This window comes from Trichoderma breve, chromosome 3, assembly GCF_028502605.1.
Source record: "Trichoderma breve strain T069 chromosome 3, whole genome shotgun sequence".
Taxonomy (NCBI): Eukaryota; Fungi; Ascomycota; class Sordariomycetes; order Hypocreales; family Hypocreaceae; genus Trichoderma; species Trichoderma breve.
In genome coordinates this window covers 656944-681726 of record NC_079234.1, presented here as the reverse complement: position 1 = coordinate 681726, position 24783 = coordinate 656944, and the positions used below count along the sequence as shown (strand labels likewise).

Genomic DNA, 24783 nt, shown 5'->3' with positions numbered 1-24783 from the left:
TCAGCATTCCAAATCTGCCCACACGACCATGTTTTCCGGCGGTTCGGGCATCTCGTTGAAGAATTTTGCGATTTCGGCGTCATCGTACCGCATGCTGAAATGCGTTAGGACAAAGGTCGTCTTTGGCCACTTTCTTATGACTTTTTCTAGATCTCGCCAGGATGTGTGTTTGGTCTTTATTCCCTGTGCTTCGTGTTCTTCGTAGAGGAAGCTGCACTCTGTGATGACGACGGGAATACCCTCTTTCAACCATGACGGTTCATCAGCCAGCGTCTGGGCTGTCGTATCGCCTAAGAAGGCAAATATAGGCGTGGTATGAGGAGCCGTGAGCTCAGTGCCGGCCTTGCGCAGTGCTTGAAGTTCGGAACCCGGCAAAGAGGCGAATTCGGGCTTGAGACGCTGCGTGGTTTTGCTAAAGACGTAGCCTAGGCAGGGAACTTGGTGGTCACAATGAAAAGCCGTGGCCGTGATGCCCTGAGCGCGGCGGAGAGGCACAACATCGCCGGGACGTAAGCCGTGAGTGAGATGCGTGTTGAGAAAAGCCGTAGAAGAGGGAGTCCGGCCCAATTCCTCGCTCCTCGCAACTATTTGGTCGTCTATGGGAAGCCCTCGTATATCTGCGTCTTCAGGCCCAATCTCGCCTCCAAGATTGAGTATCGTCTTGGCGAGGACGAAATTGTCAAAGGCAGTCCTCATCTCAATGGGACAGAAAATATCGGGCGGATCATCGCGCTTCACGAATGCCGGCGCTAACAGCGTGTGGTCGCTGTGGCCGTGTGTCAAGAAGATGTGCTTGGGACGCTGATTGTTGACGACGAGGCCGGCGTCTAGTAGAAGATTGAGCGAGGGAATCACGAATGATGTGTGCCAGGCAGCTCGGGACCGGCCTGTGAGGACGAGCTGGCTGTGCGGTTTGGGGAATTTCCACTCGAGCACGTCGGATCGAGGGGATTGCGGTAAAGGAGTGGCGAACCGCGGTTTTGGTCGGTTATCCATTGAAAGGCTTATGAAGAGTGTCTGCTTTTATGTAGGGCGTTTATCATGTAGCGGTGATGATGAGAGTTGTATCCAGTGATGATGTTGCTGAATTGAAGCAGAAGGTTGAAAAGCCAGCTAGTTTCATATGGTGGATAATTCTTAGCACCGCTTATCAACCTGTCCAGAGTAGGGTCTGGTTCTTCTGAAATGCACATCTTCGCAGTCTATTCAAGATAATATATAGTCCAGAAATATCTACTCCTCGCCCACAATACCTTTTTTTCTCTTGGCCGTGATGGTCATATGTTTTGATGGCTTGCTAGGCGCTGAACGTTGAATCCCCGGCATGACTCAACCGCCGCTCCGGCGAATGAGTGCATGTGGGTAAACGGCTTCAAATACTCGCAACTCAACCTCACACTTTATTAATTATTATCAAGAAGCGGAAGATAACGTGCATAAGGAAAATTCGCAAAAGCATATTAAAATATAGTCCAATCGCCTTGGCCACAGTAAGCCTACGGGTACTTGTGCAGACGTATGGAAAGACGCCGATCGAATAGTGGCTGAACTATGTATCGGCCTGTTCGCAATGCATAGATAGGTTCTTGTAGATAGAGGTCTAATCAATGAGGACAAGACTCAGATTGGTATCATTTTAGGGTACCTTATTTTCAGCTACAAGTGATAATATGCCTCTTCGAGCAAGGTAAGCGATGATATGATGATTGAGCCGTGTGAGATATATGAATACGCTATGACGCGAATAGGAAAATAGTCCGGCCAAAATGGAAGAACCCTGTGTGTTTCTTACGAATGATAAATGTGGCAATTGAGAACACAGCTCGACAACTCAAATGAATAGATACCAACATTATCGGTAGTTAGGTCATGCTCTAAAATAGAGCGAAATGGTGTACCACTGCGTTAATAAAACCAAGAAGATCTGCCGATTCTAACTGCCTAGCTAGCACTGCCTTTTACAATACCCTGCTCAACTCGACCACTCAAATGGCTCTTGGGATCACAGTGACATATTAGGCTATGACAGAATGTGTTTAGGCACCAGTATTTAATTACTCTTTTATTCCTTCGTGCAATTCGACAATTTCGCTCAATTTTTAGATCTCTCGACACAGATAAAGCCCAACGCTATGGATAGGATGTTTAACCACAAAAGGCCCAAGGATAAAAATGCGAAGTCCAAATCAAGGCTATCCATGTTTGGCAGAAAAAAAGACAGAGCTGATCAGCAAGCCCACGACAATGGAGGCACACCAGAACCCAGTCCCTTGATCAGTAAGATTGGAGGTTTTGATATGCCTCTTACTAGATCCAAATAACTTATATATTGCATCAGATTCTGCTTTTCCAAATCCTAATCCTATCGGGTCCTCCAATGCTCCAGCGCAGCCCTCAACATCTGACACGTCCTCATTGAGTCCTGATGACGAATACCAAAATACGCCAATAGTGGAATTGTGGAACTCAGCATACGAGAAGCTACGCAAGGAAAATAAACAACTAATCGACGAATATGAGACCAAACTCCAAAATAGCTCGGATGCCGCATTGGATCCTGTACCAGATACCAAAGAAGATAGACAAAATTGGATGGGCCGGCTATTGCACCAAAAGATGGAGCAGGTCCAGAAAGATGCCTGGAAGTTTATGTTTCTGGGCTCTGAGATTCGACCAGCTGAGACGGTTGAATCTGTTCTGAGAGTCATTAAGATGGCTAACGACTCGATTACAGCCACTGTTGTTCCAAACCCTTATGCTTCGCTTGCCTGCGTTGGTATAAGCGTGCTGCTGTCAGTGCGTAATATTCTATGCATAAGCATCTTTATAAGAGTTACTAAACGACTTCAGATTTGTTTAACGCCTAGCAATCAAGCGGTGTCTCTCGCAAACGAGTTCAAATACGTCTTATCACTTATTATTCAGGGCCGTATGAGGGAAGATCTCTATCAGCGGCGATACGAAGGTCAGAACAAAGTCGATGAACCATTTCTAGAGGCACATTCAAAATATAAGTCCGCGCTAGAGAACTTATACCAGCAGATACTGAGATTCCAGATACATTGCTATTGCTATTATACTCAAAGCAAAGCCTCTCGTCTTGTTAGCGACTTCTCTCAGAAGAATGACTGGAACGGTTTAGTTGAAGACATACGCCGGCAAGAAACCCAAATGGCCGCCATCGATAAGATTTGGCGCGATCAACGATATGATGACGAATCTGCTGCATCTGAGAGACGGTATCAAGGGACTATACTTAACATGAAAACCATTGGTGCCAATATCTCAAGTCTGCGAGAGGCAGTGGAGAACGCCAATCGGGACCGAAACCAGCAAGAATTGCTTGACTGGTTATGCGACATAGACCCATCGGACATGTATAACGCCGCTCGCAAAAGACATAAGGCTGGGACGAGTGAATGGCTAATTAAAGAGAATGCAGAATTTGCATCTTGGGTACAAAGCCCTTCTTCTTTTCTATGGCTTCATGGGAAAGGTAAGTTTAAATTCCTCGTTTTCCTCGTTTAACTTGATATTTACTTTGTTTGTATTGCGCAATACCGAGATCGGCCGTCTGACAATTATTAGCTGGATGTGGCAAATCAGTGCTAAGCTCCTCTGTTATACATCACCTCCAAAGGGAGTTTAAAGACGACGCCTCTACCGCAGTTGTCTATTTCTATTTTACCTTTAGCGATACAACAAGGCAAGAAAGCGACGGGATGCTAGCGTCCCTTATCAAGCAAGTCTGCTGTCACCGACCTAACATACCTGATACGGTCAATGATTTGGGTGAATATAAGAAAAAGGGCATGCGGCCGTCGACAGAGGAGCTCCAGAATAGCTTCATATCAACCCTTCGCGGATTTACTAACGTATATATCATCATCGATGCTCTGGATGAATGTCCAAATATTAATACGCAGCGAGAAGAACTCCTCGAAATATTGCATTATATCCTCGATTCTAACCTCAACAATCTTCATATGTTCTGTACTAGTCGCAAGGAGTCTGACATCGATGTCTCGCTCCGTGACCAATTTTCTAAGCCGGGTAGAGAACCTCTTGATATAACCTCTCACTTGAAAGAGATCGAACGCGATATTGGCGAATATATAGACTCAACTCTAACAAACGCCAAGTATAGCTCTTGGCCAATCCTTATTAAGGCTGAGGTTAGAAAAGCTCTGATTGAAAAGTCAGATGGGATGTATGTCTTCTATTGAGCGAGTATAGCAACGCCGGCGCTAATAACAGGGAAGGTTTCAGTATATTCGTTGCCAGTTTGAAGCTCTACAGAAGCTTAGGTCTCCTAGAGATATTCGTCGAGCATTAGAGGATCTTCCCAAAGGACTGGATGAAACATACGATAGAATGCTTCAGGGAATAGACGATCGTTACAGGAAATCAGTGGCGAATTCTCTCAAATGGCTCGCGTTCTCGATGCAACCATTGACGGTAGATGAGCTAGCTGAGATCTTCATCATGCATCCAGATGATGCTTTTATTATCGACAGTACGGAGCGTCTTTTTACTCCACGGGACGTGTTAATGTATTTCTCTGGCCTCATCGTTGAGAATCAAGAGACCGTCCGCTTGGCTCACTTTTCGATTAAAGAATATTTGGTATCTAGTCGAATCCAGCAGCATCTTACCTCCACCTTTTCGATTCGCGACATCGACGCCCATTTGTTCATTGCATGCTCTTGCTTCTCCTATTTCAGTTACATGAGTGCTTTAGTCAACGAGGGCGATAAACAAGCTCACCCCCTGAAGGCTTACGCGTCTTCGAATTGTCTAATCCATCTCGAAATGGTCCCTTCCGAGTACTGGCATGCAGATGTTATCAACAAACTGGTTCAGACACTTGCTATCCGAAGCCAAAACCTCTTACATGTCATCTCTGGACATTTTATGAAGAAATTTTCACAATTAATCAGAGATTCTGATATACTTGGAGATTTTGATATACTTCGACGTTTTGGATCCGCACGGTTGTTAGACCTGCACCTGCGGCCATACTGTTTAGCCGCTTACCAGGGTTTCGTTCGTATAACCGGATGCATATTATCGCAGGCGTTCAGTGCAAGCAAGTATTTGACACAAGGAGACTTGAATACAGCGCTCTGGTATGCAGTCTATGGAGGCAGAAAGGAAGTGGCTGTGCTTTTGTTAGACAGGGGCGCCGATCCGAACACATCAAGAACAACCACAAGTGATATTGGATACGAATTCGAGAAACACGGGGACGTTCTGCAAATAGCAGTATCGAAGGGCGACGCAGTGATGGTGAACCTCCTCTTGGATAGGGGGGCCGATATCGACGCTCAACGATGGGGCTCAGCTTTGCAGACTGCAGTGGAATACGGGTGTCTCGATATCTTGAAGCTTCTCGTGAGACGCGGGGCAAACATAAACGGTCCTTCTAATGAAAAAGGAAGTGTCCTTTCTACAGCAATACAGTATGATGACCTGGAGTGTTTTCAATTTTTGCTAGACAGTGGAGCAGACATCAACATGCTTGGTACTGCCGAGGGGGCCCGGACAGCACTTTGCGAAGCAGCACGATACAAATGCCGGAAACAGTTCGAGCTGCTCCTCAGGGGAGGTGCCGATGTCAATATAGGTGGCGAAGGCGGTTACCCCCTTGAACAGCTCATAGAACTAAGTTATTTCCCTTACGGTAATATTCGGTCTATGCCCCGTTTTGGGAAGACCAGCGATGTGCTTCCGATGATCGAACGCCTACTCAGCCTTGGTGCAAATCCGAACGCTCAAGCGAAGCATCATCACACTGCACTTCACGCGGCAGTCGCTGGCTGGGGGGGCGATGAGAGCCCTTCTTTTTATCTCGGGGTTGCAAAGCTTCTAATCGACCGTGGCGCCGATGTAAATATACGCGCATGCACGGGAATTGGGAATGAATATGCGACAGAGGGTGAGAAGCGGGACCCTCAGTCACTCTTATACCACTGCGCTTACGATGGTTCCACGTCCATGGCACAACTCCTGCTCGAGAATGGTGCCTCTGCGAACGTGAACTTGCAAGCAGGACAGTTTGGTAACGCACTCCAAGCGGCTTCATCTCATGGACACATCGAAATGATGCAGCTACTCCTTGATCACGGGGCCGAAGTCAACTCCCAAGGCGGCTACTACGGGACGGCACTAAACGCAGCCTGCCAGAGTCTCTTCAGTGATCATGCTATTCATGCTGTTCGACTGCTACTCGAACATGGCGCTGATGTGAACATTGGAGGCGGCGAATTCGGGTCGGCACTGCAAACTGTTTGTGCTCGATTCATCCCCAAGACTAGCAATGCTCTAGCCCAGATCCTGCTTGACTATGGAGCGGATGTCAACGCCCGAGGCGGCAGATATGGAACTGCACTGCAAGCTGCCTGTGTCCACAGCCCTACGACAGTGCAGTTGCTGCTTGATCGTGGTGCTAATGTGAATGCTGAAGGCGGCGAATACGGAACTGCACTGCAAGCTGCCTGTGTTCACAACCCCTCGATAGTACAGTTGCTGCTTGACTATGGCGCCGATGTAAATGCTGAAGGTGGCAATTACGGAACCTCTCTACAAGCTGCTTGTGCTCGCAGTCCCATGACAGGGCGGTTGCTGCTCGATCATGGTGCGAATGTGAATGCTGAAGGCGGCAATTACGGAACTGCTCTACAAGTTGCATTGCATTCTTGTCATCTGGACTTGGTTCAACTACTGGTTGATCGCGGTGCTGATGTGAATGCCAACGGCGGGCCATACGGATCTTGTCTGCAGATTGCGTGCGCAAATGGGCGTGTTCTTCGGTGCGAGGGTGGCATGGACGTGATACGCACACTGCTTCAGCGCGGAGCAGATCCTCTGATACATAAGGGCCAATACCCTAATCCATTCCACTCTGCTGCTGTACACAACTTGTCCTTTGACGAATATGTTTACCCACACATTAAGTCATCATTCCAAGTTGATACCCTGTTACAATTGCTATTGGGGCATGGCGCTGAACTCAACCTAGTTGATGACAAGCGAGGTACTGCCCTTCATTACGTGCTTTCTCTTGTGCAGGATTCCAGCCTATCGTATCGTTGGCAGGATGGCTTTGAAACATGGTGGATAGGGAGGATCCTCTTTCTGCTTGACCATGGTGCCGATGCCAATCTCAATCTGGGTGAGCTTGGGTCTCCTCTTCATGTTGCATGTGCAACTCAATATGACTGCGAATCCCTACCGACTTATTTGGATGAGGAATATGAGCAGTTGGTAGAGAGAATCGACAAGCGGGGCGTCATAATGAACTTAATGACGAAAGGTGTGGAAACTCTCCTTGATAAATGCCATGATATTGATATCAACGCACATGGTGGCGTCTTCGGTACAGCTCTGCAGGCAGCGGCATACTCCGGCCAGCTTAAAACAGTTCAGCTCCTATTACGTCGAAAAGATCATATCATCTATAATGAACGACATGGGAAGTATGGAAGTGCGCTTAACGCGGCTGTTATTAGAGCCAATTGGGATATTCTTGATGTTCTTCTTGAAGCTGGTGCAAAGCCAGATTGTCATATGCTACAGGAGCCTGATGAGGAATTTCTTGCCCGAATCCGAGAAGAGCATGGCTGGGCTGCAGAAGAGAGATACAAAAAGTTCTGGGAGGTGGAAAAAAGGAACTTGTAATTATCCAGGCTAGCTTTTTGTGAATTTATTTATTTATTTCATTAATATCTAACATATCTGATAGTAAGTGTAGTACCCAGTCGGTCAATAAGTGATAACCGTCAAGATGGATTCATTAATGTAAGTTACAAGATTCAGCTGTTATATTACTCGAGCGCAGTGTTAAATAATAAATTGGAGTAGCCGTTACTCTTTTATATTGCTGAATTATATATCCGCTATTGAAACTGTCTCTTGGGTTTAGAGGTGTTTTCTAGGTCTTATAATAAATGCCCTGATATTTAATATGTGCCGTTGCTCGAAGTTATATTCCTGCCATTCTCAATTTGCGCGTAATTAACCTCGCGGATGTTTCCAAAATGGTCACTTGGCGTCAGGTTGAACTGATGTAGTAACTGTGACCAAACTTGGCATGTCGTGGAATTGATCAGGACCCTTGACAGAAACACCAAGGTTCTCTAGATACCTTTTTGCGGCTTCGTCATGAACTGGGAGTCTTACAGTGTGTTTGCAGAGAATGGGTGACATAAGGTACTCAATACATTTACATCCAAGAACGAAGCCGGTTTCAAGCAGTTGTATCAAATTGAAAGGGAAAATGCCATTATACTCAAAAAGGAAGAGAACCACGGCACCATCAGGCTTTGGGCAATGCCTTTCCACAAACATATTGTTCCAGCAACTCAACAATGCTTCTGCAGCGTATATAAGCGCCAGACACGCTGTACGCGCCTAAGACGCCAGCAGTCTGGCCAAACCTAGGTACATGTACCTAAGACCAATAAACTCGCCCACAGCCGTGCTCCTGGCGTTAAGCGCGTGCACGCGATCCAAGGTGTTGCAGCGTATGAAGGATTCAAGATCAGGTATCAACGTATAGATATGTTTATTTATATCGTGATAGAAGCCGCAGATGCAGGCTAGACTCCAGAACTCATCTTGGCTCCTTTGACTGTGCTATCTTTGCTGTTAGCCCACTACCAAAACACTATCGATAGCCAAAGCACTTGCATCGGACTACTACCAACCATGGCTCTGACAGATATCCCAGACGAGATGGAGGCGTGCCAGGTTGTGGAGGTAAGCAAATCTTGCACCTTGGCGAGCTGTGAACGATGACCAAATCTGTTAACGCAATTGCCCATAGTTCCACAAGCCCTACGTTGTTCACAAGATCCCGACCCCTAAGAACTTGAAAGGATACGAGATCCTCATCAAAACGGCAGTGGCTTCACTATGTCACACCGACTTCATGGTGATGGAAGGCTATTTCCCAACCCCGATACCCTGCACAGGATCACACGAAGGCAGCGGTGTAGTCGTGGCTGTCGGTCCAAAGGTCGATAACTTCAAGCCAGGCGATCGTGTCATGTCTGGCATGGGTAGGGGGCGATGTGGAGACTGCATCGAGTGTAACTCCCATGACGACCAGCGTCAATACTGCCAGAAGGTCGATGGGTACCTGGGCATTTTGATAGACGGAGCGTTCGCCGACTATCACATTTCTGACAGCCGAACCACGGCGCATCTGCCTGACTCTGTCAGCTTCCTCAGTGCTGCACCGCTAGCCTGTGCAGGGACTACTGTCTACCGCACAATCAACATGAGCAATGTCAAGGAAGGGGGCTGGCTCGCCATTGTTGGTGCCGGTGGTGGACTTGGCCATCTTGGCATCCAGTTCGCATTGGCGCGAGGTATCAACGTGGTCGCTATTGATGCGCGCGATGAGGGCCTTGCCCTTTGCAACAAGGCTGGTGCCAAGGTCGTCCTTGACGCCCGCGAGGGGCTCCAATCAGTCGTCAAGGCTGTTCATGCTCTTACCGATAATCGTGGTGTTGAGGCTACGATTAACCTGAGCGACCATGATACAGCTGCCGCAACTGGTTGCGCAGTGACCAGAATGCATGGAACCATGATCCAGGTCGCACAACCTGACGTGGTCAACATCCCTTTCAAGGAGCTTGTTTTCCGTGATATTCGGGTTATTGGCACTCTAGGGGCTGGACAAGAAGTTACCCAGGCCATGGTGAACGATGTAGCCAAGTACAATATCCAGGTGGAGGTGAACAAGTATAACGGTCTTAAGGAAATCCCAAAGATGGTCGAGCTGGCACACTCTGGGAAAATGAAGGGCAAGGCTGTCTGCGTCGTTGATGAGTCTCTACTTTAAGGTCTCTCTCCCTTGGTGGACTGAAGAACAAACAGGTAGATAGAAAATGAAAGAGAAAAAATCAGAGAACTGAAGAATACATGTATCAAACGTGCACACTATTAGCCGCTCAATGATATGCATTCGCCATGGCTGCCTCCTGTTGCAACATTTTGCACATCCCCGTCATGGTTATGGCAACTGTTCTATGATGTGTTCACAGGCGCAAAGGGAGTCTCTTTGTCTACGGAGATCCCCATAACCGTCTCGTAAGGCAGTGAGCGCGAAATTAATTCAGTTTAAAAATTCACGACGACAAACTGTTGCGATATATGAATTCCATTTGGAACTCTATTGATTCTGAAGTCAAGGTTCAAGCATATATAATAGTAACTATAGAAGTTGCGGCACCAGTTCGGGGTCCTTGAACCATGGCGATGCTTGTGAACCCTTATGGCTCCATACAGCATGTATACATGTATATTGCCCTCAATCCAAGTCACTGGCCTCCGTAACCCCATGATGGAAATCGAAGCCAAATGATCACGATGTGCTCGTTTCCGTTTGTTTCTCCACAAAATCATGAGCGTTCGCATTCAAAACTTCAAAGTTGATATTCGGGCCTTTGAAAACATATTTCTGGTTGGTAACCCAATTGATGAGAAGAAAGGCGATGATTCCCACTGTCACAACACTAGAAGCCGTGTTAGTTGATATTAGAAAAAGAGATAGAAGGCTTCGGTGCCAAAGGGCTCTTACGATATCCAGTTCATGTTCTCGAGGGTGACTGGGTAGGTTGTAGGAATACAGTAGACGACATTGATGCAAGCTACCCAGACACAGCTCAAGATATTGAGGACTAGGCCCCATCGGCCCAGATTCACAGCTCGAGGTGGGAGAACCTTGTCTCGCCCGCGCCATGCCAGGATGCCTTGAGGAATGGCGTATGACGTTGTCATGAAAACAATGCAGGCTCCGACCATAGAAGCAAATGCCGCGGAAGAACCCAGGAATATGAGCCCATACAGCTGGACAAGCCATTAGCTTCAGCACAATCTCGGGTCCAAGGCTGTCTCCGTAACTCACCGTCACGAGAGTGCCAGAGAGACAACAGGCATTCACGGGCATTTGCCAGCGTGGGTGGATCTGCTTCCAGTATTTGGAGAACGGGAAGCAATCATCTCTGCAGGCCGACCACATCTGCCGACTAGAGGTGGTGATATTGGCAGTAGCGCATCCAAAGAAGCAAACAGCAAATGCGGTCATCAGAATGGATGTGGCAACCTTGCTACCAGTAGCTTGATAATAGACCTCGATCAGGGGCAGTCCAGTTGGTGTGGTAAGGACAGCTTCAAAGTCGGTGATGACGAAAGACAAGGCAATAGCAAAAGGGAGGGCTAGGCAAAACTTATTTTAGTCAAATTCACAGTATCGAGAGGAACTGCAACCTACCACTGATCACACCCATCAAGATCGGATACATCTGCGGAGGGTTAGTGCTGGATCGAAGGCAGGAGTAGATACTAATCACTTACCATCACCTTCGGTACGTTCACTTTTGGATTCGGCACTTCTTCACACCTAGAGAATACGGTCAGCCCATGGAGAGGCAACGTCTTTCGCGTATATTTACAAGTGGGCTCCAGCGTCTCCGCCGAGGAATCCGTATAGTGCGTTTAGGATAGCAAGCAGGAACGCAAAGCCGTCATTGCTCCAGCCTGTTGAGTTTGTGGTATCCGTAAAGACAAATTTTGCTGTCTGGAAGTTGGGCGCCGCACAAGCAAACAGGGTGACTGTCGTGGCAGTCATCGTAATTATAGAGAAATATACTGAAGGGTGAGTTAGCAAAGGGACTGACTGTGTGTGGTGGCGAGAACTTTGCTTGCGCATAAACTTATTCCATAGGGGCAGCCACTTCGTGCAGAACACGTTGAATCCAACTGCAAGCCATGTGATGGCCACGAACACGAGCCAAGTATGCCAGCGGGTGATGGTATATTCGGGATAGCTAAGCTGGGCAATACCAAGAATCATGGCGGCCACAAAGTTCGTGACACTAGCGAGGCCGAGCCACCAACCAAGAGTGCTGACGCCGGCAGCCCTTTGAAGATATGGGTCAGTAATTCACCGATTTGTCAGTGCTTGGGAGACGGCATTTGGCTTTTTCTCACATGTACGAAGCGAATGGAGCCCAGTCCGGTCTGGATACGACAAATGACCAGTAGTACTGGGCTCCAGCAACGGGATAGGCCGAGGCAAGCTCAGCCATTCCCGCATTTGTTAAGGCTGTCATGGCGGCAGCAATGATGAGGCTGTACAGTGAGCCCGCAGAGGAGGCTTCAGTAAAGCCTATGCCAAATGAGCTACCGTAACCGTTCCATGTAGAAAACAACGCATAGGAAAGCGAGATCAGAGATACCAAGGAAAAGCGCCTTGGCATCTCACGATCGTAACCTTGTGCATGCAGCTCCAGATCATCATTATTGAGACCATCTGCCGTTTTGGCATTCGTAGGGGTAACCTCGTCCATGATGGTGGCGAAAAATAGTATGGGCAATGGCTGTTAGTTTTCAGAGAATGAACATGAATGGACCGAGGTGTTTCTTCTCCTGGAACGCAATAGTTGACGGACTATATATTCTCTCAGTATCCAATCGTAACTACTTCCCAGGGTCATCAGAAAGGGAGTAACTGGCTCGCCTGTTAAGGCTGCAGCATACATGTAGTATGCTCTGGCTAACAGACGCAGCACATCCCCATAAAGCTGGGGTTGTAGAATCTGGGGGGTCCATTACCCCGGACTGCGACCGAATGGAGTCCATGCAATCTGGAACTACGACTAGTTCAGCCATTGGCGTCTTCGGCGTATCCGGCGTGCCAGGCGCTTCGGCTGCGCAGCAGTTCGGGCGTCTGATATCAATGATATTAGAGGGCGTCAAGAACTTGGTATCTTCTCGTATCTACACGGTTAGTTTCGTGCGTAATTCGGTGAGTCCCGGCGACAATAGAAGCAAACCGCCCAGTCGGGGAGAAGCCTTATCGCAACGCCAAAGATCAGCGCATGTCCCCAGTCATTCAGGTATTTTCAGCCGCTGTCTGCTCTAAACGCAAGAGGTGATAAACAAGCGGTGGCATAACTCAATTCATGGCGTACATGTATGCAGTAGACACTTTGCAATTGATTGGGACTCCGATCCTTCTTACCATGACCTTAACGCAATGTTGGCGAGGTGAACGTGGGTGGCGGCGCTCGCTGTATAAGTTAATGTATCAGTCAACGCTAAGATGAAAGCACTGTGGTGTTGGCTAGGAAATGTCGGGTCTGTTTGATTTATCACGCTATCTAGGTAGAGGACTACATATTATAAAACTTTTTGCATCCCAACAGCTCCATCGCAGCGCCTACGACTCTTCTCTTCACCTTTTCGACACATACCCTGGAGCTTTTTAACTGAGATCTCCACCAGAGACAAGCTGTTGGCCGAGCTTTACGACCCAAATGCGAGTAGAAGCCAGCACGACAAGCCTGTCCCCAGCCAGAGCAAAGTTTGCAACCACAGGGACTGTTGAATTCTCCCGCAGGTTCCAGGTGTTGATGGATCCCAAAAGCTTGCCCTTCTTATCGCGGACAGAAATAGCATCATCCTCAGCAGTCCAAACTCTTCCGAAGTCGTCAAGATGGATGCCATCGACAGCAGCATCCCTAGCCATGAAGAAGGGCCTCTTATTCACCGGTCGAGCATTCTCGTCCAAATCATACTCAATAACGGACGGACCGCCAAAGGTTTCGTTTGCTGCACCGATCACTGAAGTGAGCGAATAATCACCCACGAACAACTTAGTCCCATCCGCATTGACCCGAACGCCATTTGGTGCTGCGACTTCAGAACGAAGGATGACTGGCATCAGAGTTGCATCTTGAGGATCAAATCGCCAGACAGCATTAGCGATTTGAAGCTTGCCCTTGTTCGCAACTCCTGGGAACACCGCTGGTGTCCCATAGTCGGTGAAGAACATGTAGTTCTTGCCACAGCGACGGGTCCATGCAACATCATCGATAAAGTTGAAGTTGAGTCCGAAATAGGAGTTGACAACAGTAGTAACCTCCTTGGTCCTGGGGTTGATACCGACGACACCAGCGGGAGACGTCACGTTTCCCACCGTGCCAAAGTATGCCGTGCCATTGAAATAGTATCCACCATTTGGTGTAACAAAGTCGTCCCCATGGAATGAAGGCGTGTGGATCGTATTGTCCTTCAACTTCAGAATCGAGATCCAAGTTCTGTTGTATACCACAACGGAGCTCGTCATCCACACCTCGTCGCGGTCAGCCACCCAGAGACCGCCTTCGTATGCAACTACCTCGTCATCTTGAGCAACAAGTTCGAGAGTAGGGTTTTTGCCAAGAATATCTTTGAATTCGGCATCATAAATAACGAAGTTGGCATTAAAGGCCTCTTTGAGTAGGCGTTGAGTCTTCTTAGATGTGGTGACTGTGCCTCCGAGGAACCCTTGGGCGAGATCCGAGTGAAATGTTTGAGGAAGGTTGTACGTCAGCTCACGCGGCACTTCAACCTGCTTATTCGCCGTGGCAACACCCTCAGAGGAAGGGGCTAAGGCGACAATCACACCCAGAAGCGCGGAAAGGTTAAAAAGGCGGGCCATCTTGACGTTACAATGCATGAAGTACCTATCCTGTTGGAGGAGGTGTGGCAAATATGCGACTTTGTAGCTCATATATACCTTTGTCCAATGGAATCATGGATTCAGCATCTGAGATATGGGGTTGAAATCTACCGGTGTACTGGGGTCTGACCCCCTTACCCCAGGAACGAGACCCTCAAACGCGCCATAGACGCCGAAAAAGATGGGCGAGTTTCGCGCCCAGTCATCGCGCTAGCCTTGGCTCAGTCCTACGTCGAATGAGATTGGCCAGCCTCGTACCGGTCTCTACGATAATAGCCCCCGGTCTGGTCATTTCAGTTGATAAGGATTGGAGACTGGTAGTTGAGTCGCTCCAGGTCTTCTTGGAATGGGAAGTCTCTGGGGACAATTCGAAGCCTGACTCCGCAAAGATGAGTTGCCAAGGCTTTACACATATTTAATCAAACACAATGATAGAATATGGGCAAGATAGTAGTTCGTATTGGCGAGGTGGCAAGAAGATCAGCGCAAGCGGCTACAGAGACTACTGCAATTACATGATGCTCAAAATCTCATTTCTAGAAGCTTACTCAGGCCCAACAGCGTGATGTGATCATAATCTTGGGGATGTGTTTATATTATTAACACTGACGTGTCACTGATATTCTAGATAGAGCTATTTCGCTTAAAATCGGGGAAGTACTTGGCATTAAATTCATCCACTGACTCTCGCATAGCCTTGACAACTTCCAGGGCACCAGGTGTATCCGAGTGCGCACAGATAGTGACCTCGTGGTTGGCCAGAGGGAAGTCATACTTACCGCCCTCTACAGTGTCCACCTGGCAGTTCTCCATTACGTTGTTGATGTTGTATTGAATTTCCTCCTTTTTCCATGGGCTGCGAACCTTCAGCTACCGGGGCTCAGAAGCGAGTTTTGGGTAAAACAGCGTGACATACCTCATTCTCCTGTTGACCACCGGAATGCCACCGTTGCCGTATCTGATATCAACACATGTCTCGGCAATATACGGAACACCCAGTTCTTTTGCTGCCTTTTCAGTTAGGGTATCAGTATGCAGGAAGATTGGGACGCCTTTAGGTATAGCTCGGCACACGGCGAGAGCGATGTCGTAATCCTTCATCATCATGCCGTAGAAAACTCCATGAGGCTTCACATGATGAAGTGTCATGCCTTCGGCCTCCAGGAAACCTTTTAGGGCGTTCACCTGGTAGACGGTAATCGCATAGGCCTCATCTGGCGTGATATTCATGACACGCCGTCCGAATCCGACCAAGTCTGCAGAACAAGCGTATCAGCGACAGTGAAACTTGGTGAGACTAGAGAAGAGTAAATACGTACCAGGGAGGCCAGGATGGGCGCCAACCTTGACACCGTACTTTTTAGCTTTGCGAATAGTCTCCATCATCGTGACCGGGTCACTTTGAACTGGTTAGTCCATGCTGACGGACACAAAGCCAGCGACGTCGTATGGGTATACGACTGTACTTACCCCCTGTCATTCGTCAGCAGAAGCTCAAAGCATATCAAGATCTTGTGTATCGTATCTGGGGTTGGAATTAACAATGTTTCTACTCACCCATGGAAGCCGCATGCAACATTGGCATGATCAATCTACCCAAAAACAGCCTAGGTGAGCTAGAGTCCAAGTAACCTCATCAGAGGACCAAACTCCAGGTCCGGATATTTTCTCTTACCAGAGGCAGGAGCTCATCGTCAGGCCCCATCTTCCAGTTTCCAAAAGCTTCGCCCAGATCGACATTGATCTTGGCGGGCTGCTGGATTCTCGGCATGATTGTAACGACGTTGGTTCAAAAAGCTTAGACAGGCAAAGTAACTCTGAACGGGGGAGATTGCTGTAGGATCTAGGCTATGAAGTTGACGGCAATTTGGCAGTGCACAACCTTATCAATCACACACGGATTAATATACGAACATACATATAACGATTGTCTTTCTAATTCTCCTCTCCATGCGGGGTAATATATATCTATACATAGGCCCCCGGACTGACAAGAGCGTTCTCCAACACTTGTTAGAGGGGTTATGTATGTTCCCAAGCGTTATCACGCTACCCAGGATTCTCGCCACAAACGCGATACACGATTCTTGGGTTATGGCAAGCTTTCCGCTAGCGTGGGCCAGCCCCCCTAGATATGCCGCAAGTCGATGGCTTTGGTTCCAGATTAGTGAGCCACATTAAGTTTACCGCTGATTGCGTGGTCTCGGTGAGGTGGAGGAGCTTCATGCATGCATTCCGGACATACGGATGCTGAACACTCCGTAAAATATTAAGTACATGTAAACGGGGCAACATGCCAAGGCAGGCCTTAATGCACAGTCTCATGCCTACCTCAAGTACCGATCCATAACAATCTACAGCAGCACAACTGGTTTGCACAGTTTGAAGACTCAGGAAACCTTGATCCATGCGAGATGCATGAAAATCGAGAAGACCTATTGAGGAAGCATGAACAATGATACTCAACCTCAGTAGAAGACTACCGGTGGTAGAGTAGATTGCACAGCCTTTTTAAATTCAAAATAAGTTAAGAAGCCAAACAGCTTCGATCTTATACTCATGTGATGACGCTCAACCGCAGTAGAGGAATACTTGTGGCAGATAGTATAGCCTTTTTAAATTCAAATTAAACTGACAAGGCAAACAGCCTCGATCTAATAAGGGTGTAATTGCCCTTGGTCTTTATAGATAAAGGTAAACTACATACGTGTGACAAGTAGTTGCCTGGTTGACCTGCCCTAAACCGTCTCCTGCTTGGTTGTTGCTCCATCCTTGCTCACTGATACATTTTCTGTCATACTGACACCTTCTGTCTTTTCATCTTCTGCGTTGGCCTCATCGAGATGAACCGCAACGGACTCGGAGAACAGCTCTGCAATCTCCTCCAAGGACTTGAGGCGAGTCTCGGGGAACATAAAATACACGATCCAGAAGTAGAAGAAGGTCGGCACGATAAAGACAATGAAAAATCTCCAACCAATGGCTGCACACGCGAAGTTAGTAAGGCTTTGCACGGTGTCGAAAGCGAGGGCAGGAGGGGATGCTTACTGCTGAAAGCGGTCGGTGCGGCTACCAAGACGACAATAGACGCAATGAAGAGATTGAAGATGCCAAACGCAGTACCTTGGCCCCGTAGATAATTAGGGTATATCTCAGCAAGATAGACATACTGCGTCCCATCTTGGCAGGAGCTGTAGAAAGCAATCCACAAGAAGAGGAAGAATGCTGCGGCGCGTTTTCCAGGGATGTTGGAGTTGGGGTCATTGTTGACGGAAACAGCCTGGGTGATGCATTCGCCGAGAAGCGCAGCAAACATACCGGCGATACCAACAAGCATGAAGTTTCGTCTGCCGAAACGATCAAGGAACAGCGCGCAAATGGTGTTGCCGCCAACCGACACGACGATCCAGAGAGCCAGAAGCAACAAAGGCATATACCCAGTCATTCCGAGCGAGGCAAAGATGATTGTTCCGTAATTGGCGATGACAAGGTTTCCGGTCATTTGATTTCCCCAGAACAGAAAGACAGCAATCAAAGCCCTCTTCCTGTTGCCTGGAGTTCGGACCAGCTCGTACCATGTGGTGTGCTCCTTGACCGCCAGGTCGGCCTCGGTTTGCTGGCGAATCTGGTCAAACTCCCGATTGGAGATGGTGTGATCGTCACTATCTTTCAAGGTATGCAGGCTGCGTAGGACTTCTTTGGCCTCTTCATACCGTCCTTTCTGAACGAGCCACCGGGGCGAAAATGGAAGCCTAGGCGAGCCCACCAGGAGAAGGATGGCTGGGACGATCTGGAAGCTGATGGGGAAACGCCATGGGAAGCTGGAGTCGGAACCGTTGGCAGTGATGAAGTAGACGCCAAATCCGATCCATGAGCTGAGGAGATAGCCAATGGCAATCATGATTCCGTGCATAGAGACCATGAAACCGCGGGTGGCAGGGGTGCTCATCTCACTCTGATAAACGGGGATGGCCTGGTAGTGAAGACTTGTCAGCCTCGTCGAGCACATGGAAGGCTGCATGTAACATCTAGAAAGGTCTGGGAAGCTTACCGTATACAGAATTCCAATAGCCCAGCCCACGATGAATCTACCAGCCAGAAACATTCCTACGTTGATGGAACCAGCGCAGAGAGCACCGCCGATGATCTGGATGAGTGCCCCAAACTGAATCGTATATTTTCGAGAGTATCGTTCCATCAACCAAGCGCTTTGGATCGCGCCGAGCGCGGCGCCAGCGGAGTTGACGCCTGCTCAGCTGTATCAGTAACTCGACCACAGTCCTGATATGTTGCATGGGGCGAATGTAAATAGGCGTACCATTGAATGCGCCGATCAAGTGATTTGTCCTACTGTATCCCGGCTCGCCCTGCATTGCGAGACCGAGAGACCGGTAGAACGACGGCTGGCCGGTCGTGGACCTGCAAAGTGGTTAAAATACTGGATCGAGGCACCGGGGAGACACATCAAGCAGCCCATACCCGATGACAGCAATACTGTAAGCACATGCCGCAGATCCGAGAGCTACGAAGATAACAATCCAGAAGTTGTACAAGTTTGGGACATAGCGAGACATGGTGAAAGCGGGTACTCGAAAGCAAGGTGACTTTCTGTTCACGATAAAAGACCAAAGGGAGAGAAAGCTGATGGCCGACTGCCAGATGCCAGATGCCAGGTGATCGTGGAAAGCTCCCCTTTTTAAGTTCTGTGTGTCTCGAGGTGATGAATCGATCGCGACCACAAGCTGAAGATAGAAAGCCTACCCCAGCCTTGACCGATTCATGTCGACAACATGTGAACCATACACATAGGGGGAGAGAGACCCTGCATTTCGCACCAAGGGCTACAGGCAGAACGCCACATGTTTTGCGGAGACCAGACCCCGGATCGACACGCTCTATCTGCTTGGCGGTGCCCACATTCTCCAAACTTCAGGTTGATAACAATAGACGCTGTAAACGCCAGAGATACGGAGTACGATACGAGTAGAGAGAAAGCTAATTCCATGCGGCGCTTGTATTGGCTAATCGGAAACATGGCCCCCTTGGTAGCATGGAGCAGGCGGCTTGGCAGAGATATCAATGATCATTGATACTTGCTCCACCGCCATGTGCGGAGCAGACATGGAGTCAGTTCGGACAAAGGTCTTGCTTGGAATCTAATACATTGCCACAAAGCTGTACTACTTGCATGTCCATCTATAGTGGTCCACAATACCCTGCTTGATTCAATCGCGTGCGTGCCCCTACCAGTTGGTTGACGGGGCCTACTGGTGCCAAAACTCTCCTTCAATGCTCCCATACTGATCCACCGTGTTGAGCGCGTCCTTGAGAATCGCCAGTCCCCTGTCCAGCTCCTCGTCCGTCATGATGAACGGGATGGATACGCGTATGCGTGGATGTACGGGGAAGATGGCCACGCCTTTGTGCATGAGCAACGCTCCCAGACGCTCTGCCCTGACACCTTTGACGAAGATGTTGCAGTCGGCACCGATCTGGCTCACCCAGTCTATGTGAGGGTGGTTCCACGATCGGATCGTCGACGCCCAGCGATCCCCAAGGACTACGGCACGCTCCATGAGGTTCTCGCGGTCTATCGTCTCAATGGCCGCAGTGGCTGCTGCGATGGCAACTGGCGTATACGCAAACGTGGATGCGGTCTGCCCAGAGCCGATGAGCGACATGACTGCCTCCTTGCCCATGACAAAAGACTGCGGATAGACGCCGCCGGTGATGGATTTGCCCATGGTTACCATGTCGGGCTTGCAGTCGTCCCCCAGATGCATGTATGAGAAGAACTTTCCCGTCTTGCCGGCTCCGGAGCGTACTTCGTCCGAAATGAACAAGATGTTGTACTTTCTGCACAAGTCGTAGACTGCTCGAGCATAGCGGCCTTCGTCGTGTACGTCCCTTTGTTCATAGGTGGTGAGCAAGCAAGACTCAAGTATATAGAGCATCTCCACGAAACACATACCTGGTGACGCCGTGATATGGCTCCATCACGACGGCCGCAATGCGCTGGTGATGCTCCTCGATGCATCGGCGCATCGGGTCGATCTCTGGGTACGTCAACGGCTCGCCCGTGGTAGGGTTGATGTTCATGTGGATTTGGCTATCGAGGCCGTATGCTGCGACGAGAAGCGTCAGCCGCCAAACGAAAAACAAAAAACGGCATTGTTCAGACTTGGGGTTTAGCTACCTGTGCGCGCCTTGGACGGATCCTGAAGATTCCACACGCCCGAAGTCATGCCATGGTACGACTTGCCCGTTGCCAGGACCAGGCACTTCTCTGCCGGGATGCCTTTGACTCCGATACCCCACTTGCGGGCCGTTTTGCAAGCAGTGTCGGCGGCTTCGGTGCCGGAGATCATGGCCAGGATCTTGTCGTAGCCGAATCTTTTGCACATCTTCTCCGCGAACGGGCCCCATTGAGGGTTGTGCGCCGAGATGTTGACCAGTGCAACTGTCGCCAAGGGGTCAGAACCGGCGTTTGCCATGCTAGATGTAGACGCTCACTGACTCTTTTCATATTGCTCCCGAACCTTCTTCATGATGTAAGGGTGGCCATGGCCCTGGTTCGCGGCGCTGAAACCAACGATGAAATCGAGATACTCTTTGCCGTCCACATCCTACATCCCAGGCAGCGCAAAATAGGTATTAGTGACGCGTCGATCCCCATCTGCATGATTTCAGTCTGCACATGAAACCGGGGTTGTGAGATCCAAGCTTACCCATATTTTCGCCCCTTGGGCTCGCTCGGGGAAGATGGGTAGGGGTTCAACGCCGCCGACAATGTACGCCGCCTCCTGGCGGAGTAGCGAGCGCACTTTCTCGGACAGCTTCAGATCCAGCTTCTGGGTGGATCCCATTTTCAGGAGATTGACGCTCCCGGTACGTGTGGGGAGAAGTGTAACACGTAGGCAAAGATACCACTAGTTGAGAGGCTGGTCCTGGGAAGACGGGGGGCGAGAAATTGATGCAGGGAAGAAATCAGGTAGTTCCTGACAACAAAAGACTATGGTAATCTCTGCACCCTTAAGTTATCTCTAAGTAGTAGATAAAGAGTTTACCTCCGGGCCACAATAGCTGGTAGAACGCTGCAGGACTAGGTTGAGGCGAGGCCAACCCGGAGGATGCGTTTATGGCGTCTGGAGCGAGTATGACTACATGTATGGTGTAGACCAGTATAGGGCCCCAACTCCTGACAAACTAGGACAGAGCCAGCTGATCATTATGTTTTTTGTACCTTAAACTACAGTACTACGTCTATACTCATTTAAAGTAAACAGTTCCGACTAGGTTTAAGCAAGGCCAACCTGGGGGATGCGTTTATGGCGTCTAGAGCGTATATAACTATAGTGTAGACTACATATACCTAGGGAGTATAGGTTCTTGACTTCTGATAAACTAGGATAAAGTTAGCTAATTATTATAAAAGTCATACTCTTAACTTTTTAGATATACCTTAAACTGCAGCACTGCATTTTAGACTGGACGTAGTAAAGGCTCTGGCTGATTCCTTAATGATATTAATTAGTAACATTATGTATAAGGCTTAGGTATACTTATGGAAAGTGAACGTTTTTAATAATATATTGAAAATCTTCTGTTTTTTCCAAGCCTCGAAAAGCTAGTGCAGCGTGCAGGCATCTGCCTTGATAAAAAAAAAGTTGGATATAGATCAGCAAGCAGACCATATTTGGAGGTACACATATGCATTCACGGTTCCAGACGGTTCGGCTCCAACCCCATCCCCTCGTCAACCCAGGTTGATAGTCCAATGCCTTGCGCGCATCACCTTGAGCCAGTCGGTCGAAATTTTGTTTTGTAACCTGTCGTTCCATACATGACGCAAAACCTCCTCGGCCGGCGCAACGTTCATCATCTTGATGCCGTCCTTGATGCTCCTCAGCCTGCTTGCGCACAATGTAATATCCACCTCCGATGTCAGCTCGGCGCCGGCCAGGAACAGGATGGGGGTCAAGGCGGGAGCCACGGGGCTGTCTGGGCTTATGCGGGGGATGATGGACATGATCTGCGAGGCCAGATCCGGCAGATAGTAGGATCGGCCAGTGTGTTGACGGTAGAGCAAGATGAGGGCCGTAAGGCGATGACACTCGGCCAGTGCGATTAGATCCAGACGAGTGTTGACGTCCAGGGAGGCAGCCAGATCGTTGTTGTATTGCCAATTCGAGATTTCCGTCTCGAGCTCCCAGAAGTGTGAGTCGTCGGCGCCCGGCAGCCAGTAGCGGGCCTCACGCAAGTCGCGTTGTCTCATGATGAGCTTGAACAGATCTGTGGACAAGCCGAGAAGGCAGTCGATGTCCATGTTGGTGTTGCCTACATGTACATGTATGCTCGGGACCACAGGCGAGGCAGGGCCGCAGGATGAAGCGCCGAAGCAACCCTGGCTGGAGTGAACTGGGTCCATCGGCAGAGGCGGCGGTAGAGGTGGCATAGCCAACGGCGGGCTGTCAGCCAAAGTAGAGTCATCAGACAGACCAGAGCGGGTCTCTGGGTCCAGGACATCTTCCATGATGAGGCACATGACGTCGTGATAGACGAAGTGGTTCAGAACGCAGTCCACTTCCCAAGAATTCCAGACATCCGTTACGGATGCCGCCTGTCTCTGGAGCAGCTGCCGAACCCACTGAATCTGCTGCATCCAGCGCAAGCCGCGGCCGCCGGTCTGCGTCTCCAGGCCGACGAGGAGCAGCAGGACCACCACCACCTCGAGCTTGTAGTCGCCCTGCTCTCCCACGCCGTCGGCCATTGACGGGTTCTCCACCTGGCTCTTGACGTAGTCGAGGGCAAGCCGCTGGCGCTGGACTACGACCTGGTGCAGCTCCTGGCTTTTGTGGAAGCTCTGGGTGGACTTGGCGAGGTGGGCGGCGGCGCAGGCGATGATGGCGTCGAGGACGCCGGAGTGCTGGAAGGACATGGGGATGTAGAGGGATGTGAAGACGTTGGTGGACGACTTGGCTATGGTGACGCGGGGGATGAAGCTGTGTACGTAGTAGGTCAGCAGGTGGCGTTCCAGGGCGGCGTCCTTGGCGGAGAGCTTGCGGTTGAAGCGGTTGGGCAGCGTCGAGTAGCTGGGAGCCTGAGGGACGGTAGCCGTGGAAGAAGACGAAGAAGACAACGAAGACGACAAAGAGGCAGCCATATAGTCCGAGGTGACGAAGGAGCCGCGTGCTGCGGCCTCGGGTCTGGCCGGCTGCTGCTGCTGCTGCTCGTCACAGCCGTGCTGGTGATCGTTGGCCTCGGTGTCCAGATCACGGCGGTGATAGTCGGAGGCGCGCCCCTTGCTGGGCCACTCGCACTCGACGTTGACACGGATACAGGCGCGACATACAGGCCGCTGGGCGTCGCAGCGCTTGCGGCGGGCGCGACAGGTGAGACATCCGTGGCGGCTGCGCGGGGCGAAGCGCCTTTGCCGCTGTTTGGGGATGCCGGCGCCGCGTGCCTGATCCGCGAGGGCCCAGTCTGCCTGGTCGTGAGAAGCAGGCACGAGTGCGGTGCGGTGGTTGCCGGCGGCGGCGGCGGCGATGATGTGGACATCCGGATGGCCCGCGTTGGCGGTGCCGGGGATATGTGTGTTTGGGGAGGCGGACGGGATGCCGCCGGCTTCAAAGGGCAGGCCAATGGCGTCGGGGAGGGCAGTATTGGCGAAGGTGAAGTCCAGGTTGAACTGTGGCAGCACAGTCGGGTCAGCCTCAACGTCGAACAGCCTGTACAGCTCGGGGAGATCCATGGTGGCGGCGTTGGCGGAGCTTGGTAGAGGGGCAGGGAGAGAGGGAGATGGAGGGCAAGGGAACGTTGTTGTCGCCGTTGTTCTAGTTGTTACTGTTGCTATTATTTTGAAGAAGAAGACGCTGCCTGTATCCAGCTGAGGACACACATCAAATATATATATATAGATAGATGGATAGATAGATAGATAGAGATAAACAGAGAGGGTGGGGGAGAGAGAGGGGGGGAGAGAGAGAGGGGGGAGAGAGAGGCACAGAAGGGAAGACGGTGTAAGGCTCTGAGGCTGGAAAATACAGAGACTAACAAGGCCGAGGCCCAGATAGAGAGAGTGAGGTCGGGCCAGCGGTAGGATATAAGCCCTGGGACTGTCGCTAGCCATGGATAGATGGCTCTTGACTTGGGGCTGATAGCAGCAGAGTTGGGAGTAGCGGAACGGAGTTAGGGCAGTACTAGAGCTTGCGCCAGTACATGGCAGTACCCAAGCGGGACATTTGTGTACATGTAAGTGTGTAAAACAC

At 49.8% G+C, this 24783-nt stretch overlaps 9 protein-coding genes across 9 annotated transcripts; 2 read left to right on the top strand and 7 right to left on the bottom strand.

The window, feature by feature from the left end:
- On the bottom strand, positions 1-996 carry T069G_04629 (metallo-beta-lactamase superfamily domain-containing protein; the record flags this gene model as incomplete). Its single annotated transcript, XM_056171839.1, has 1 exon — positions 1-996. One exon carries the CDS (start codon positions 994-996, stop codon positions 1-3), a length of 996 nt encoding a protein of 331 aa, XP_056028697.1.
- A 1136-nt stretch (positions 997-2132) lies between these two features.
- T069G_04628 (ankyrin repeats (3 copies) domain-containing protein) lies at positions 2133-7680 on the top strand (the record flags this gene model as incomplete). Its single annotated transcript, XM_056171838.1, has 7 exons — positions 2133-2277; positions 2339-2796; positions 2851-3496; positions 3589-4032; positions 4090-4210; positions 4263-7174; positions 7385-7680. 7 exons carry the CDS (start codon positions 2133-2135, stop codon positions 7678-7680), a joined length of 5022 nt encoding a protein of 1673 aa, XP_056028696.1.
- A 1029-nt stretch (positions 7681-8709) lies between these two features.
- On the top strand, positions 8710-9850 carry T069G_04627 (alcohol dehydrogenase groES-like domain-containing protein; the record flags this gene model as incomplete). The annotated part of the gene is made up of 2 exons (XM_056171837.1): positions 8710-8760; positions 8828-9850. The coding sequence occupies 2 exons, from the start codon at positions 8710-8712 to the stop codon at positions 9848-9850; spliced, it is 1074 nt and encodes a 357-aa protein (XP_056028695.1).
- Positions 9851-10372: 522 nt separating this feature from the next.
- On the bottom strand, positions 10373-12359 carry T069G_04626 (amino acid permease domain-containing protein; the record flags this gene model as incomplete). Its single annotated transcript, XM_056171836.1, has 8 exons — positions 10373-10523; positions 10589-10857; positions 10916-11226; positions 11282-11312; positions 11365-11410; positions 11463-11658; positions 11716-11930; positions 12001-12359. The coding sequence occupies 8 exons, from the start codon at positions 12357-12359 to the stop codon at positions 10373-10375; spliced, it is 1578 nt and encodes a 525-aa protein (XP_056028694.1).
- Positions 12360-13276: 917 nt separating this feature from the next.
- Positions 13277-14494, bottom strand: T069G_04625 (SMP-30/Gluconolaconase/LRE-like region domain-containing protein; the record flags this gene model as incomplete). Its single annotated transcript, XM_056171835.1, has 1 exon — positions 13277-14494. The coding sequence occupies one exon, from the start codon at positions 14492-14494 to the stop codon at positions 13277-13279; it is 1218 nt and encodes a 405-aa protein (XP_056028693.1).
- A 645-nt stretch (positions 14495-15139) lies between these two features.
- T069G_04624 (lamB/YcsF family domain-containing protein) lies at positions 15140-16286 on the bottom strand (the record flags this gene model as incomplete). Its single annotated transcript, XM_056171834.1, has 5 exons — positions 15140-15371; positions 15432-15771; positions 15835-15914; positions 16073-16107; positions 16191-16286. 5 exons carry the CDS (start codon positions 16284-16286, stop codon positions 15140-15142), a joined length of 783 nt encoding a protein of 260 aa, XP_056028692.1.
- A 967-nt stretch (positions 16287-17253) lies between these two features.
- On the bottom strand, positions 17254-19089 carry T069G_04623 (sugar transporter domain-containing protein; the record flags this gene model as incomplete). The annotated part of the gene is made up of 6 exons (XM_056171833.1): positions 17254-17498; positions 17564-18177; positions 18229-18488; positions 18567-18763; positions 18834-18934; positions 18995-19089. The coding sequence occupies 6 exons, from the start codon at positions 19087-19089 to the stop codon at positions 17254-17256; spliced, it is 1512 nt and encodes a 503-aa protein (XP_056028691.1).
- A 690-nt stretch (positions 19090-19779) lies between these two features.
- Positions 19780-21381, bottom strand: T069G_04622 (aminotransferase class-III domain-containing protein; the record flags this gene model as incomplete). Its single annotated transcript, XM_056171832.1, has 5 exons — positions 19780-20422; positions 20487-20640; positions 20712-20975; positions 21033-21141; positions 21244-21381. The coding sequence occupies 5 exons, from the start codon at positions 21379-21381 to the stop codon at positions 19780-19782; spliced, it is 1308 nt and encodes a 435-aa protein (XP_056028690.1).
- An 890-nt stretch (positions 21382-22271) lies between these two features.
- On the bottom strand, positions 22272-24266 carry T069G_04621 (fungal specific transcription factor domain-containing protein; the record flags this gene model as incomplete). Its single annotated transcript, XM_056171831.1, has 1 exon — positions 22272-24266. The coding sequence occupies one exon, from the start codon at positions 24264-24266 to the stop codon at positions 22272-22274; it is 1995 nt and encodes a 664-aa protein (XP_056028689.1).
- Positions 24267-24783: the final 517 nt, after the last annotated feature.